General features: G+C 41.7%; 1 protein-coding gene across 3 annotated transcripts; it reads left to right on the forward strand.

Annotated features, from left to right (window-relative positions):
• Positions 1–1,480: 1,480 nt before the first annotated feature.
• LOC131462360 (heterogeneous nuclear ribonucleoprotein U-like protein 1) lies at positions 1,481–12,299 on the forward strand. Of its 3 annotated transcripts, none has more exons than XM_058633483.1 (16): positions 1,481–1,636; positions 2,133–2,437; positions 3,640–3,951; positions 4,119–4,341; positions 4,430–4,503; positions 4,700–4,839; positions 5,674–5,773; positions 5,859–5,971; positions 6,082–6,348; positions 6,623–6,745; positions 6,822–6,950; positions 8,682–8,850; positions 9,627–9,896; positions 10,652–10,800; positions 10,903–11,178; positions 11,360–12,299. In XM_058633483.1, exons 2-16 carry the CDS (start codon positions 2,155–2,157, stop codon positions 11,474–11,476), a joined length of 2,745 nt encoding a protein of 914 aa, XP_058489466.1. In that variant the 5' UTR covers positions 1,481–1,636; positions 2,133–2,154; the 3' UTR covers positions 11,477–12,299. The 3 variants fall into 3 exon arrangements, with proteins under 3 accessions (XP_058489466.1, XP_058489467.1, XP_058489465.1); XM_058633484.1 differs by having other exon boundaries at positions 4,131–4,341; positions 10,900–11,178; XM_058633482.1 differs by having other exon boundaries at positions 1,482–1,636; positions 10,900–11,178.
• The last annotated feature ends 2,052 nt before the right edge of the window (positions 12,300–14,351 follow it).

Below are 14,351 nucleotides of genomic sequence, written 5' to 3' on the forward strand. Positions count from 1 at the left end.
AGATAATTCACGCCTATAGCCAGCATTTGTGTTTCTTACTGTACATTAAATTACATGAAACTTGTTTAGATGTGGGCTGCAATGATTATTCGATTTAAGCAACCGACGTTCATCCAGAACCCAGGCCTGGAGTCCCGAATGCCGCCGGTAGCTTGACCACAAAATCTTCTTCCCCTCCTCGCAGGGTGACTCCGTCCCTCCTCGCTCAGGTACGGCTCTCTTCCTCGCTCGCTCTCTCGTCACACACACCAGTAGCGCTAATGTGAAATAAAATGACTGTCAGACACCACCATGTATATCCACCGATAATATTTCCACTCTCATATACGGAGCTAACGTACCGTGGAGTAAAATAATGCATGTTTTGATAAGGCTAATATTGTCTTAAGGGGATCATAACAATAGCTGTACATCTAGTTTGCACTGATTATCTGTAGAATAACCCTAGAAGTGGTCATAACGTTTTGTATTTTCTTTTTTTTTTATATAATATTTTGTTTGTTTTTTATCTTTTTATCTTCGTTTTTTCACCTTATCCAGTTGAACTGGGAAGATATACCGTTTTTTAAATCTCTTTAATTAAACACATGGATACACATAAACATATTTACATTTTATACATAAAATAAAGACCCAAGAAATACACATCGGGTGCTTCCGGTATGCTCGCCTTTATTTTGAAAGGCTTCGAATCAACTTCCTGTCCTGACAGTGCAGGAGACCTCACAGTGCAGGTCTGCAACGAAGGGTCCTGACAGTGCAGGTCTGCAGCCAGACCCCTCTCAACGTACACGGCGTGCTTCTCCTTTAGCAGTCAGATCGGGAAAGAAAGAAATTAACAGGTGTATCCCAGAAGCCACCTGGTGGCCTTGACCGTAAACCGCCCGAAGCTGCTGTAACTGTTGGAAATCATAACAAAACAGTGAAAAACAATATAATGGTGTCTGATAGCAGTTTAAATAGAAACAAATCATTTCTATGTTTTAATGTTACGTACCTGTTTAGTACTACAACCTGTTAACTACAATAAACACTTCAGATATAATATTTTAATTAATTTAATTATTTCATTAAAAAAAGTACAGTAATGCTCACTAAGGGTGGGTTACATATACATAGCATTTATCCTGAGAACTGTGCTCTGTCAAATAAGGAAAAGAAAATGGTTGATGTGTGCTCACTTTAAGAAAAAGGTTAAATTATTGGAAGAATGTTAACTGTTTTATAGCAGTAAGTTGTTATTATTATTATTATAAGTTGTTGTCTTATTTAATTCACTTTGGTAGGAAAAAATAAAACAATCAGAAAAAAGAATGTTTGTGTATATGTATTTTTGAAAACTGCTATGATTTCTTTTTCTCTTTTTCAACTTTTTAACTTTATGAAATGTTTACCATTTCCCGCCATTTTCAAATTAACAAAATAATAGAACGGTCATCTACCTTTGATCAGTGACTTGGATATAAATTGACACTGTTTACATGCAGGAAGCAAACCAAAGCAGATGCCCTTGAACCGTCGTTCATTGGCCAATCCATGTGAGCGAGTTAAGTCAACTTCCGGTTTGAGTTTGCGACTCTAGTATCTCATTCAACATTTTATCACTGCTGACCCGCGCGAACTGGCGTGAGAAGAGGTAGGCCTTGTTCGTATTTTTGTTTTTATTTTGCATATTGACTACACTGGATGTTGTGCAAATAGCGCACTGGGTGTACTTGTTCGATGTTTAAATGTCTTGCATGATTACAGCGTGCATATTTTCGGAGTTGGAGCAACTTGTCCTGCACCGGTTGGCCTTAGATGTACTGCCGCTTCGTTAAGAAGGCTAGTAGCGTTAGCCACGTAGCAACAGCCCGACGTTAATAATCAGCCACAGCAAATTATCCAGTAAATGTTTCTAGCGGGTATGTAAACGTACGCTGTGTACAAACTTGGATGTTCTGGTTTATATTTTGCAATTTAATGTGGTAAATGCTCCGGTGGCCGTGCTCCGCTGCTAACCTAGCTAACCAGCTAATGTAGCATGTTTGGCTAGCGCGTAACCGTATTTATGTGAGCGTTTCCAGGACGCGGCGTTGTTTCTACGCATGGCCATTTTCATCTTCCCATGTGCTTTTCTTTCGACAAAACAGGTGAAGAAACATCTGAGGCAAAATGAGTGTCGACGTGAAGAAACTGAAAGTAAACGAGCTAAAGGAGGAGCTGCAGCGCCGCGGCCTGGACACCAAAGGCCTGAAGGCGGAGCTGGTGGAGAGGCTGAAAGCTGCATTGGAGGATGAGGATGATGCCCCGGCTGATCCTTCGACTGATGCCTCTGGTGATGCCCCGGTTGATGCCTCGGCCGATGCCCCGGTTGATGCCTTAGAGTCAGCGACAGAGCAGGAGACTGAGGACGACGAGGAAAACCAAGATGGAGAGGATACTCAACCGCAACAAGGTAAACACGGCTGATTCTCCTACACGGTGTTTCGTTATTTCACCAAACCGCTTAAGGGGACCCAACTGTTGCTTACACAGTTCACAATTTAGAAAACAAGTTCAAGCTTAATGTAAAGCTGTTTTATTAGTTGGAATAGCTAATCAGCCTTTTCCAGGGGGTATGTTTGATAATTGAGCCATAACTCCATGTGTTCTCCATGTGAGTGTAAGTGGCCCACATGTTACTCCAGATCCAATCTCTCGATTGACTACATTAGTTTTTCCCAACCTTTGTACATGTGCTGCCTCCTTTTTAAAGACGACAAAGAGTTGTGATATAAAATATAAGTCGTGCTAGGGCACATTTCTTCATGCCATAATGCCTCACTGTTTTTACTGTACTGCACTATCTGTTGCAGATTGTAAACATAAATCTGCATGTTGCCATGTTTGCTAGATAGGTTTTTGCACCATGCCATACTGAATGCATCCATATGTGTGCAGATGTTTTTGACATCTGCTCCATTTCACACAGGTCCACACTAACAAAATCATGCACAGCTTTAGTTTGATTCCACATGGACCATATGTTTCCTGTAGCACAACACTTTGCAGTCCAGTTGGTTGTACACTGTTGTTTTGGTCCAAGTATACTTGAACCATCCTGTGGAATAGAACCTAAGATTGAGTTTGCATGCATGGAATGACTAATTAATTATGAACAGAACTGTCGGCTTATACATGAATTTAAAAATACAAAACGGCTTCTTGCAGAACACTGAAGATTTTATTTTTCACTTATTTTATTCTCACAATAATAGGACTATTATGACAGCTTTTCTGGGCCCACTTTTGTCTGTGGCCCACTCATTCAGTGCTAGTCACGCGCACTCACTTGCCATTCATAAAGTTGATACATTCATTAACAAACTCCTTTGATAAGAGATTGAATCCTGGCGCCGCTATTGGTTACAACATGAAAACCTGCGGCTTATATTCAAGTGCAGCCTATATATGTACAACATTTATTTTCTTTTAAAAATAAATTGAGCTGGTGCGTCTTGTAGTCAGGTGCGCTCAATAGGCTGAAATTTACGGTATTTGAAATACTTTTGCATACGAGCAGGTTAGTGGAAGAAATGGTCAAAATGAAAGTGTTTGTGGTTCTGCATTTACATGTCTGAGAGAAAACAAACTTATGAATGTTTCTTCCATTTGCAGAAGAGGCTGAGGATTTAGGTGGTGGTGGTGATGGTGATGATGATGATAATGGGGATGGAGATGCTGAGGTTGAGGGTGAGGGTGAAGTTGACGTCCCAGAAGAAGATGATGATGAGGGCAGAGATTCAGGTGGCTACTATGAGGAGGAGGAGGAGGCAGAGGGCGAGCCTTACGGAAGTCACCAAACCTCAGACTCTGGTCACAGCATGCCTGACTTCACGGCAGATGTCGACATAGATCAGTCTGACATGATGTCAGAGGAGCCGCCTGAGACTGTGCTGAAAATGGAGGAAAATGCTGAGACCAAACCAGGTGAGTTTTAAACTGTTTTCTACACCCTACATGTGTGTAATGTACATTATATTAAGGATTTTGAACTTTTTCTCCAGTACTGCATTACTGAATACACACTTTATTCTTGCATACTCTAGATTGTAAAGTTGTAACACTCAATGAATGGCATGATTTCACTGTTCTAGACACTGTTGCAGACACAAAAGTGGAGATAAAAACAGAAGATGAGCCTGAGGCTGTTGCAGACAGAGAGCAGGAAATCAGGGAGACGGAACAGAAATCTGAAGGAGATGACACGGTTCAGCCTGAGCAAATCAAAGCAGAAGATAAGGGAGGAAACTACAGCCGCAAGAGACCATATGAGGAGAGCAGGGGCTACGGCTATTATGAGAACCGTGAGGAGAAGAGGTAAGCTGTTGTTCTGAACAACCGCAACAATAGTAAACACCATTTAAAGTGTTAATGTTGGTTAACTTCATACTCTCCTGATGCACAGGTCTCGTACACCACAACCCCCTGCTGAAGACGAGGAAGAGAACATAGACGACACTCTTGTTACAATTGATACATGTAAGTAAACAGAACAACTGATTTGAAACATTTCGATCACACATTAGTAGGATATGTCCTTGTTGCCTTATCTGTACTCCTTTAGTATTATTGATGGTTATTTGGACATGGAGAGGATTTTCTACAAATTAGACCAATTATGTTTTAAAGCAAACATGGCTTGTTTTTATTTGAAAAATGTGACCCCCCCCCCCAGACAACTGCGACCTGCACTTCAAAGTGTCTCGAGATCGCTACAGTGGATACCCATTAACCATCGAAGGCTTTGCTTACCTGTGGGCTGGAGCCAGAGCTTCACACGGTGTTGATAAAGGTCGCGTATGTTACGAGATGAAGGTAAAGTACACAGAATGAATGTTCCCAGGTGATTTTAATGCTGGGTAGTGTAATATGTGGATCCATTTATACGACTTGGCTCGCCATTCTTGCAGAGCGGGAGAATTTTAGTAAATCATGGCACTAGTGTAAATGTATATTTCTATATACTGTGAGGTTCCTGACAAGTGAAAGCCAGTTATTTTTCCTTTTTAATATTCCCCCAGTGTGGTGCTGTAGAATCCCCTCAGCAAAGAAAACAAGGTTCTTTTGTCCCCAGTGCAATAGCTGTTATAACCCCCGGCTGGCTATTTAAATATGAGCGTGTAAGCTGGATATTATAGGTCTGAATGCACTGATTGTGCAACATTTGAGACTTTATCTTAATTTTTTTTTATTATTTTTTGAGATTAATGTATTGCACTTGTGTATGTTTAGTGATTTTCTTGCTCTGGTTAAACAAAACAGATCTATTTTATTCTTATTTATTAATATCAACTTTAGCTGAAGTATAGTTTTGCATTGCGATTTTGACCATACAACCTAATGAATGTGCCTTATGAAACTTCTTATTGTTACCATTTATGCTTTATACAATGCATTTTTGCCACATAAAAAAAAAAACCTCAGTAATGTTTTTTTTAACCTTAATTAGGTTTTTTTAACCTTTAATAAAGAGAAGCTGATAGAGAAACAGTATGGTGAATACATCAGGGAGGATGCCACTCTCTGTAAGCCTAATCTTAAGGTCCTGTTATTAACGGTTTGGCATGTTTATACCATTAAAGTTTACTTATAAGCTTTTTAAGAACTTTTTTAATGTTTGTTGATCTAATGTTTTTTCTGATGCATCAGATCAACGAGGAAATACCTGTCAAGCACCTGCCCAGCAGCGAGCCAGATCCCCATGTGGTCAGAATTGGATGGTCCCTCAACTACTGCAGCACTCAGCTTGGTGAGTGGACTGTCTGTTGGAACAGTTGAGATGCTGTTTGATGTAAATGAGTCTGTGCTCTAAGTTCCCCTCTGTTGTGGTTCAGGTGAGGAGCCCTTCTCCTATGGATATGGAGGAACAGGGAAGAAATCGGACGACTGCAAGTTTGTAAACTTTGGCGAAAAGTTTGGTGAAAATGACGTTATTGGCTGTTATATCGTAAGTTCTGGCAACAAGTACTGTTCTTACTTTTTGCAGCATGTTTTCTCTTCATAACTTTTAATCATTCAGTAACGCTAATTTCTTATAATGCATTGTGACTTTATTAGGACTTTGACAGTGGTGACGAGGTGGAGATGGGCTTTTCTAAGAATGGAGTGTGGTTGGGTGTGGCTTTCCGGACAACCAAGGAGGAGTTGGCAGGCCGTGCTCTGTTCCCCCACGTGCTGGTGAAGAATTGTGCTGTGGAGTTCAACTTTGGACAGAGGAGGGAGCCTTACTTCCCTGCACCTGAGGGATACACCTACATCCACAATCTGGAGATGGAGCACAAGATCAGAGGCACCAAAGGACCTGCCAACAAATCTGAATGCGAGGTAGGGCAGTGTTGAAATGGAAGAGAATTATATGTTAATGCTCTAAAACATGAGTTGGGATAAACACACAGCCCACAAGAGGGCTGTAAACACTAGCGTTGTTTTTAGTATAATTAGGGCTGGAGCACAGAGGGATGTAAAGATCTTGAACGTGCATGAAAACTCACAAGAGTGGTCTTAATACATTTGGATTCATAAACAAAAGAAATGGCTTTCTAAAGTTAAAGGTAAAAAGAAACCCATTTTCTTAATTTGCATGTCTTTTTTGTGGTAGATTTTGATGATGGTTGGGCTTCCTGCCTGTGGAAAGACTACTTGGGCCATTAAGCACGCAGAGGCAAACCCTGAGAAGAAGTACAACATTCTGGGCACAAACGCCATCATGGACAAGATGAAGGTGAGTTTGGGACACAAACACAACACAAATGCACAACTACATGCACAGTATGTCATTCCACTGTTTTGTCCTGCAGGTGATGGGTCTGCGTCGCCAGAAGAACTATGCCGGCCGCTGGGATGTTCTGATTCAGCAGGCCACCCAGTGTCTGAACAGGCTGATCGAGATCGCTGCCCGCAAGAGGCGCAACTACATCCTGGACCAGGTACTGCCCTCCCAACCTCACTCTGCTCTCATTCTCGCCACAGTCTCAGTGCTCTGATGATCACTCTCTCTAATGGAATATTTATTTATCTTTCAGGGTGGCTCTGTGTATTATAGACTAGAAGAAGCATTGTTCACCCTCTTGTCACTTGCTTGTCATGCATTGTTAAAGAACTTTATTAATGGCTCTCATAAGTGACAGAATATGTCGTGTTTTCATCCCTCAGTATATTCGCACTTGCTATTTCTTGTCATAATACAGTATTGTTTTGTCTTGTGAATTTCAACAATGTACAAGTAAACCATGACTTTGTAAAGATGTTGAGAAACAAGTAAGCTCTGGCTGGTGAGTAAGAAAAATGCCTTCTGTTGCTAATTTTAATAAGACAGAGTTGATAGCTTTGCTTAAAAAAGCTATTTTTTAAAGTGAGATACATGGAACTTTAGAGTGTGTGTTTTAATAAATTGACCCTGAAGGTAAGTAGTGACTAACAGCGTCTAGATTTTCAGGTCCTTGAGGTCAGCAAATGTGTATAAAGGTAGGTGGGTCTCTGGTTCACTGGCAGTGAAGTCTGTGAGTATGTGCAGGTAGGTTATATCTGTCTGTTGTTGTCTATGGGGACTAGAGTTCGTATGAAGATGAGGTAAGTTAAGGTAAGTGTTTGGGGGACCCATCAGAATAGGGTTAGTAGGGCATTTTTTGTATTAAAGTTGATTGTGGATTGGTTTCGAAAAAAAGAATTATAGGTGTTGTATGATCATATTGAAAATGATGGTAATGGTGGTGTGTGAAGCATTTACAGAAACAAATAATGTGTAGAGACTCGTTGCTAAGTTGTCCAATTGCACAGTGGTATAAGTGAACCTTTTCTAGTGTTATTCCTGTTCATTGGTTATTCCAACGCTTCATTTTGATTATATCAGTCAACGTAGAAATCACTTGTTGTTACTTTGATATGTCTGTTGTGTCGTAACTACTGGTGAGAGCATGTACTCGTGATATTTGTCTGAATTGTGAATGTAACCTGTTAAGAAGCTAAATTTAGTCGCAAAGATATTTGTATGGTTGAAGTATTGGTAATTTTGTCGGTTATTTCCAAGGAATGGCAGCAAACGGAGCCTGTTTGCAAATGTAATTTTTCCGTCTTTACCTGAACAACACGTGAGAAACCACGACTATGGTAATGCGTCGAAGCCACATATTTGGAGAACTACGTTTAGCATCACCCTAATGTTCTATTTACACCGCTCTGTTCTGCAAAAGCATTGTAGCCTGGATTTGTTAATGATTTATTTAGACCGGAGTGGAGTCAGGAGTGGAGTTTGGTATTAATTGTCCAAGGTCAGCTGGGATTAGCTTCACCTTCACCGTCCCCATTCAGAGGACAGGTGGTAGATAATGGACGGATGGACAGATAGTGATTGAAGCTCATTAAAATTGTCTAAGCTAACTGATAACCAGTGCATTGTAGCTAGTTAAGATTTCATTTGTGGGGTGGGTCCTCCTTTACCAACCATTAGCAGCCACTGGACCTGTGGATGCGTAGACTGTGAGGTAAGTCTGAAAAGTGACAAGAGGCCATTAGTACTTGAGAAAAAACCGTAGACTTGACATCCAAGTCAAACCTCTGTCACTTCATTATTGCAGGGTTCCAGCTTCCTTCCAGTGGAAAGCTACTACAAGTAAACAATAACAAACAAGCTTCTACCTCTTTCTTGTCACCATTGCTAGACAAATGTATATGGATCAGCAAGGAGACGAAAAATGCGTCCTTTTGAAGGTTTTCAACGCAAGGCTATTGTAATTTGTCCCACGGACGAGGATTTAAAAGAACGAACATTAAAGCAAACCAATGAGCAGGGGAAGGATGTGCCCGATCATGCTGTTTTAGAAATGAAAGGTAGGAACGCTGTGGAAACAACAAATAAAACACCAGATCTACTTTTTTTACTTTTTCTATGTGTTGTCTCTAAAATCAAACTTGGACGATGCCCCCTCCCCCCTCCCCCTATCATAGCCTTTGGTCAGATATCAGACCTGGACATTTTGTAAAACAGTCCACATGAATTTGATTCTAACTTATTTTTGCCCTCTATCTGCCACTTGCCATTCAGCCTATTTCTCATGCACTGCAAACTGAGACCTGGGCCCTTGCTGAGGCCATGTTACTACTGTAGAGATAATTTTGCACAGTTGGCTTCCCCAAAGTGAATATTTTTAAATGCTAAAATGCTAAGCAGTCACCAAGTTGTTGGAAGCTGATGTGTAATAGCTTTACATCAGCTGCCCTTGGTTTGCAGTGCTGTTTACTCTTCTCACCAACCTTCTAGTTGTCCTATTTTGTCCCTCTCCCCACCTCTTCTGAAGTCTCCCTCCCTCCTTCCCTCCTTCCCCTGTGTGTGCTTAAACAAATGTTTCCTCCGTCTTCCCCTGGAGGTGATGTTTGTTACTTCACCCTGCCCTCTACTTTTGTATCTATCTGCTCATAGTATTTCCTCTGCCTCTGTATGGTAGTAATTGTTTTTCATTTTGTTTTCCGGTGGTGTGGCTGCTCTGGTCTTCACTACAAATCCCCCACCCCTCTCTTTCTCTCTCCTCTCTCCATCCATCTCTTGCGGGATGGGGCGTCTCTGTTCTCTCCTCCTCCTCCTGTGGTCAACTCTTCTGTTCTCCAAGCCAACTTTACTCTGCCCGAGCCTTGCGACTTCCTGGAGGCGGTGACGTACGCTGAGGTGCAGCAAGACGAGGCTGAGAAGCTTCTAAAGCAGTACAATGAGGAGGGCCGCAAGGCTGCCCCGCCCCCTGAAAAGCGCTTCGACAACAGGCAGGCTGGCTTCCGTGGCGGCCGCGGCAGTGGTGGCAGCTTCCAGCGGTATGATAACCGCGAGGGCTCCCGCGGCAGCTACCAGAATCGCAGTGGTGATGGAGGCAGTGGATACAGAGGAGGTGAGCAGCGCACTTTGTACACCTTCATATACTGGAAAATCCAAATAGTATAAATATTTTAAGAGCAATTTAAAAGAGTTGTTTTTTGTTTTTGCAGAAATGTAATATATTAGCCACAAGTGTATTGGTATTTTTTGTGCTTTTGGCAAGGGCCTTGCTTTATAGAAGCTGCCATCTGTAGAAAAGCAATTTGAATACTGACCTCTACAATTTGGACAACATAAGAGGCACAAACTGTATGACTTGCATGGTAGGGTTGCAAATTACGTATAGTTTCCTTAACCTTTTGAGCTGAATTCGTAATAAAGGATAGTTGGCCAATCTTTAGCTATATATCGTAGGCATGTCTTTTTTCTTGATTGAACTTTTAAACATTTTAAATTTGCTCCTTGAAGAAGCCCAGTGAACTTTGTAGTGAACACTCTTCTGACACAGCTGTTTGTGGCATCATAGACATTAACCTGCCTAACATGTGGAAATGTAGGTTGTCTTTCCACTAGTCAGTGGGGTTCACTTCCAGAGGAGCTAGTAATGCTTTCCTAATTACTTACGTGATTTAGTTGATGTGTGCCCTCTGTTGGTATAAGTTGTAACTGCACTCTGTGTGATCCAGAGGAATTAAACGCAGCCAGAAACAGACAGATGTTGCCTGTTAATTAGTTATTTACTTAACAGTAAATAATTCAAAACCTAAATCACTAACATCCTCACTACATGTATTGCTCTTTTAACATTACTTTCTGTTCATGTGGCAGGCTACAATCGTGGCAGCTACAACCAGACTCGCTGGGGCAGCAGCAGCTACCGTGACGGGGGATCTGATGCACGCAGCAGCTATAATCGCAGCCAGCAGTCAGGAGGAAACTACAGTCGCGTGCAACCTTACAAGGGAGGATACAATCAGGTATGAAGCCATGACTTTTTATTTGTGAAAGGTGAGGTGATGACAAAATAAAACAAAACAAACACCACTTCTGAACACTTCCTTCCTTTCTTCCTACAGCAGCAGGGCTACAATCAAGGGTACAACCAAGGCAACTACAACCAGAATTACTACGGCAACTACAGTCAGTACCAAGGCTACCAAGGTCAGAACTACAGTCAGGCACCCGCCACTGGACAGGCATACAGCCACCACCAGCAACAGCCTGCGCAGCAGCAACCACAGCAGCAGCAGCAGCAGCAGCAGCAGCAACCACAACCACAACCACAACAACAGCAACTGCAGCAGCAACAGCAACAGCAGCAGCAGCAACAGAGCTACAATCAACAGTATCAGCAGGTAAAGACAATCAACATTGTCTTGTTCCCTCCTATTACACTGACAAGTCGTCTCCATGAACCTTAAACCAGAACGTATTTGTCTGAAATTGGTGTTGAAATAGAAATGTAGGAATGGATTATGTGAAAACAAGGTTATCGTGTGCACTGACTGGTGTTTGTTCTCTCTTTCAATCCTCCAGTATGCTCAGCAGTGGCAGCAGTACTACCAGAATCAGAACCAGTGGAACCAGTACTACAGCCAGTACGGCAGCTACCCTGGACAGGGCAGCCACGGCTCGTCCTCTGGTTCCCAGTAGCTTTGCACCCTCCCCACATCTGTACCTTTGTCGTCCACCTGTGTCCTAAACACCCGCGTCCATTGCGTTCAAACTGATTTTTGTACAGTTCAACATTAAGTCACCAACCACAACTGTCTCTCTGTCTGGTTTTAACACCGTATCCTCACCAGTGTCAACACAAACTGTATAATGTCTCTTCTATATTTTTTACTGAAAAAAAGTCTTACTCTGAGCAGTGATCGTGAGGTGGTAGATGATAGTTATCCAAAACAGTTAATGGATGTTCTATATATGCAGCGAATGTGGATGTGCGTTGAACTGCAAACCACATTTCGGACAGGTTGAAGAGGTAACTGGATTTCTTGGATGATGAGTGTGTAAAAGGTAAAGGGCAGGAAAAACACAGCAAAGCCTGAGTAATTTCAAATGTTTCCAGAAACTTAAAAAAAAAGAACAAAATGCATGCTTTTTATCTTAATGGCCCCCTTTTCCTCATCTTGCTTTTTTATTTCCCTCTTACAGAATGAGAACATTTTATTTTCATTATGAAAGGTTTTTTTAAAAATAGGTGTTGAAAATGTAGTATTTAAGCATTAATACGGTCTCTGATTGAGAGGAGTTTGCCACTCTGGTTGAATAGTTGTATGTGCTGTGTTTGCTTTTTTTGTTTTTCTTTTTAAAGATCACATTGTGATTGCTGTTTTTTGAGTCGCGTAGTTAAACCCCAGTCAAACCCTTTTTTCTTTTTTACCTGAAAATGAAAAACCTGCTCACGGCCAGTTACCCGAACTGTCTTTTTGTCTTTATACAATAAATGCAATTGTATACGCCTGTAAACTTACATGTCGTCCTTTTTTATCTTCCTTTTCTCATTGAGTTTGTTGAGACACAGCAGCACACAGTGCACAGTTTTATTGTAATTGAAGTATTCTTTCCTCCTTTTTCAGCAGAATGAACAAAACAAAAAACAACACGATAAAAATAAGACAAAGTTGGAGCACACAGTGTTCCAGCACAGTCTGGCTGAACCAGGATACATTTGAATAAAAAAACAACCCAATTTTATCAGGGCAGGAAATTAACATTTGCTTATTAATGTGGTTCGTGAATGAGGCTTCACAGACTAACGAGAGAAGGATATTAGCAGAGTCCTTTGTTACAATGATCATTGACACAAATCAGATAAAGGTTTTCACATGGAAATCTAACAAGAATGGCTGAGTGTGTGAAATTCATTTGATTAATTTCCACTATGTGGACAAAAGTATTGGGACGTGGATCAGGCATAGCTTTATGACCTCATGGTCATCATGACAGGTGAAGTGAATAACACTGATTATCTCTTCATCATGGCACCCGTTTGTGGGTGGGAACTAAGTGAACATTTTGTCCTCAAAGTTGATGTTTTAGAAGCAGGGAAAAAGTATTTGTTACTTCACTCTGCCCTCTACTTTTAAGGCTTTGAGTGAGTTTGACATGGGTCAGAGCATCTCCAAAACTGCAGCTCTTGTGTGGTGTTCCCAGTCTGTCTTGGTCAGTATCTATCAAAAGTGGTCCAAGGAATGAACAGTGGTGAACTTGTGGGGAGCGAAGGCCGGCCTGGTCTGATCCAAATTGTTGAAAAAGTTAATGCTGCTTCTGATAGACTACACATTGCAGTTTGATGCGTACGGTGATGAATAGCCACAGACTAGTCCACATACCCATGGTACTGACTCCTGTCCACTGCCAAAAGCACCAACAAGGGCCATGTGAGGATCACTGGACCACGGAGTGGATGGACGGGCACCAACACGTCACTTACTCATGGCACCTGGATGCACTATGGCAAGAAGGCAGGCCGGCAGAGGCACTGTGATGCTGTGGATAATGTTCTGCTGTGAAACCTTGGGTCCTGCTTTCACACGTACCACCTACCTAAGCATTGTTGCAGACCATGTACACCCTTTCATGGAAACGGTATTCCCTGATGACTGTGGCCTCTTTCAGCAGAATAATGCACAGTGGCACAAAGAAAAAATGCTCCAGGAACGGTTTGAGGAGCACAACGACGAGATTGAGGTGTTGACTTGGCCTCCAAATTCCCCAGATCTCAATCCATCTGTGGGGTGTGCTGGACAAACGCGTCCCATCCATGGAGGCCCCACCTTGTAACTTACAGGACTTACAGACTGCTGCTAACATCTTGGTGCCAGATACCACTGCACAGGGGTTGAGTGGAGTCAAGGCTTCAACAGGTCAGTGCTGTTTTCAACTTCATTTTGCACATGTTACGCCTCATCGGTGTACAGTATGTTTTTGACGTATTCAAACACATATAAAATACTTCAATATGGACCTGGTCCCCTTTTTGTCGCTATAACAGCTTCCACTCTTCTTGGAAGACTTTCTTCAAGATTTTGTGTTTCAATGGGAATTTGTGCCCATTCATTCATTCTGTAGAAGGGGTCAGTCAAGTTCTTCCACACCAAACTCGTCAAACCATGTTTGTAGTTTATATTACTTTATAGTCCTTGCTTTGTTCATGTTGGAATAGAAAAAGGGTCTTCCCCAAACGGTTGACACAAAGTTGGAGATAAGGGGCCGAGTCCAAAGCCTGATTGAAACATCTGAATTCAATACTTAACAGGCGTGGTCAAATACTTTTGTCCATATAGTGTGAAGATAAAGGTGTAAATTCACCAGACTGTATGAATTCTTGTTCATCACCCCAGAGTGAGCCTTTTATATTCATATCAGGAAAGCCTTTTGGCGCTTTTCCACTATACAGTTCCAGCATGGCGCGGTGTGGCTCTACACAGTTTGGTATGATTGATTCTGTTACTATAGAACCTCTTCAACCTCTTATACGCAACACAAACTAGTGACTTGTAAAGCAGTTATTTTCGGTGTA

The sequence above is a fragment of the Solea solea genome, chromosome 7, assembly GCF_958295425.1.
Source record: "Solea solea chromosome 7, fSolSol10.1, whole genome shotgun sequence".
In the NCBI taxonomy this organism is placed as follows: domain Eukaryota; kingdom Metazoa; phylum Chordata; class Actinopteri; order Pleuronectiformes; family Soleidae; genus Solea; species Solea solea.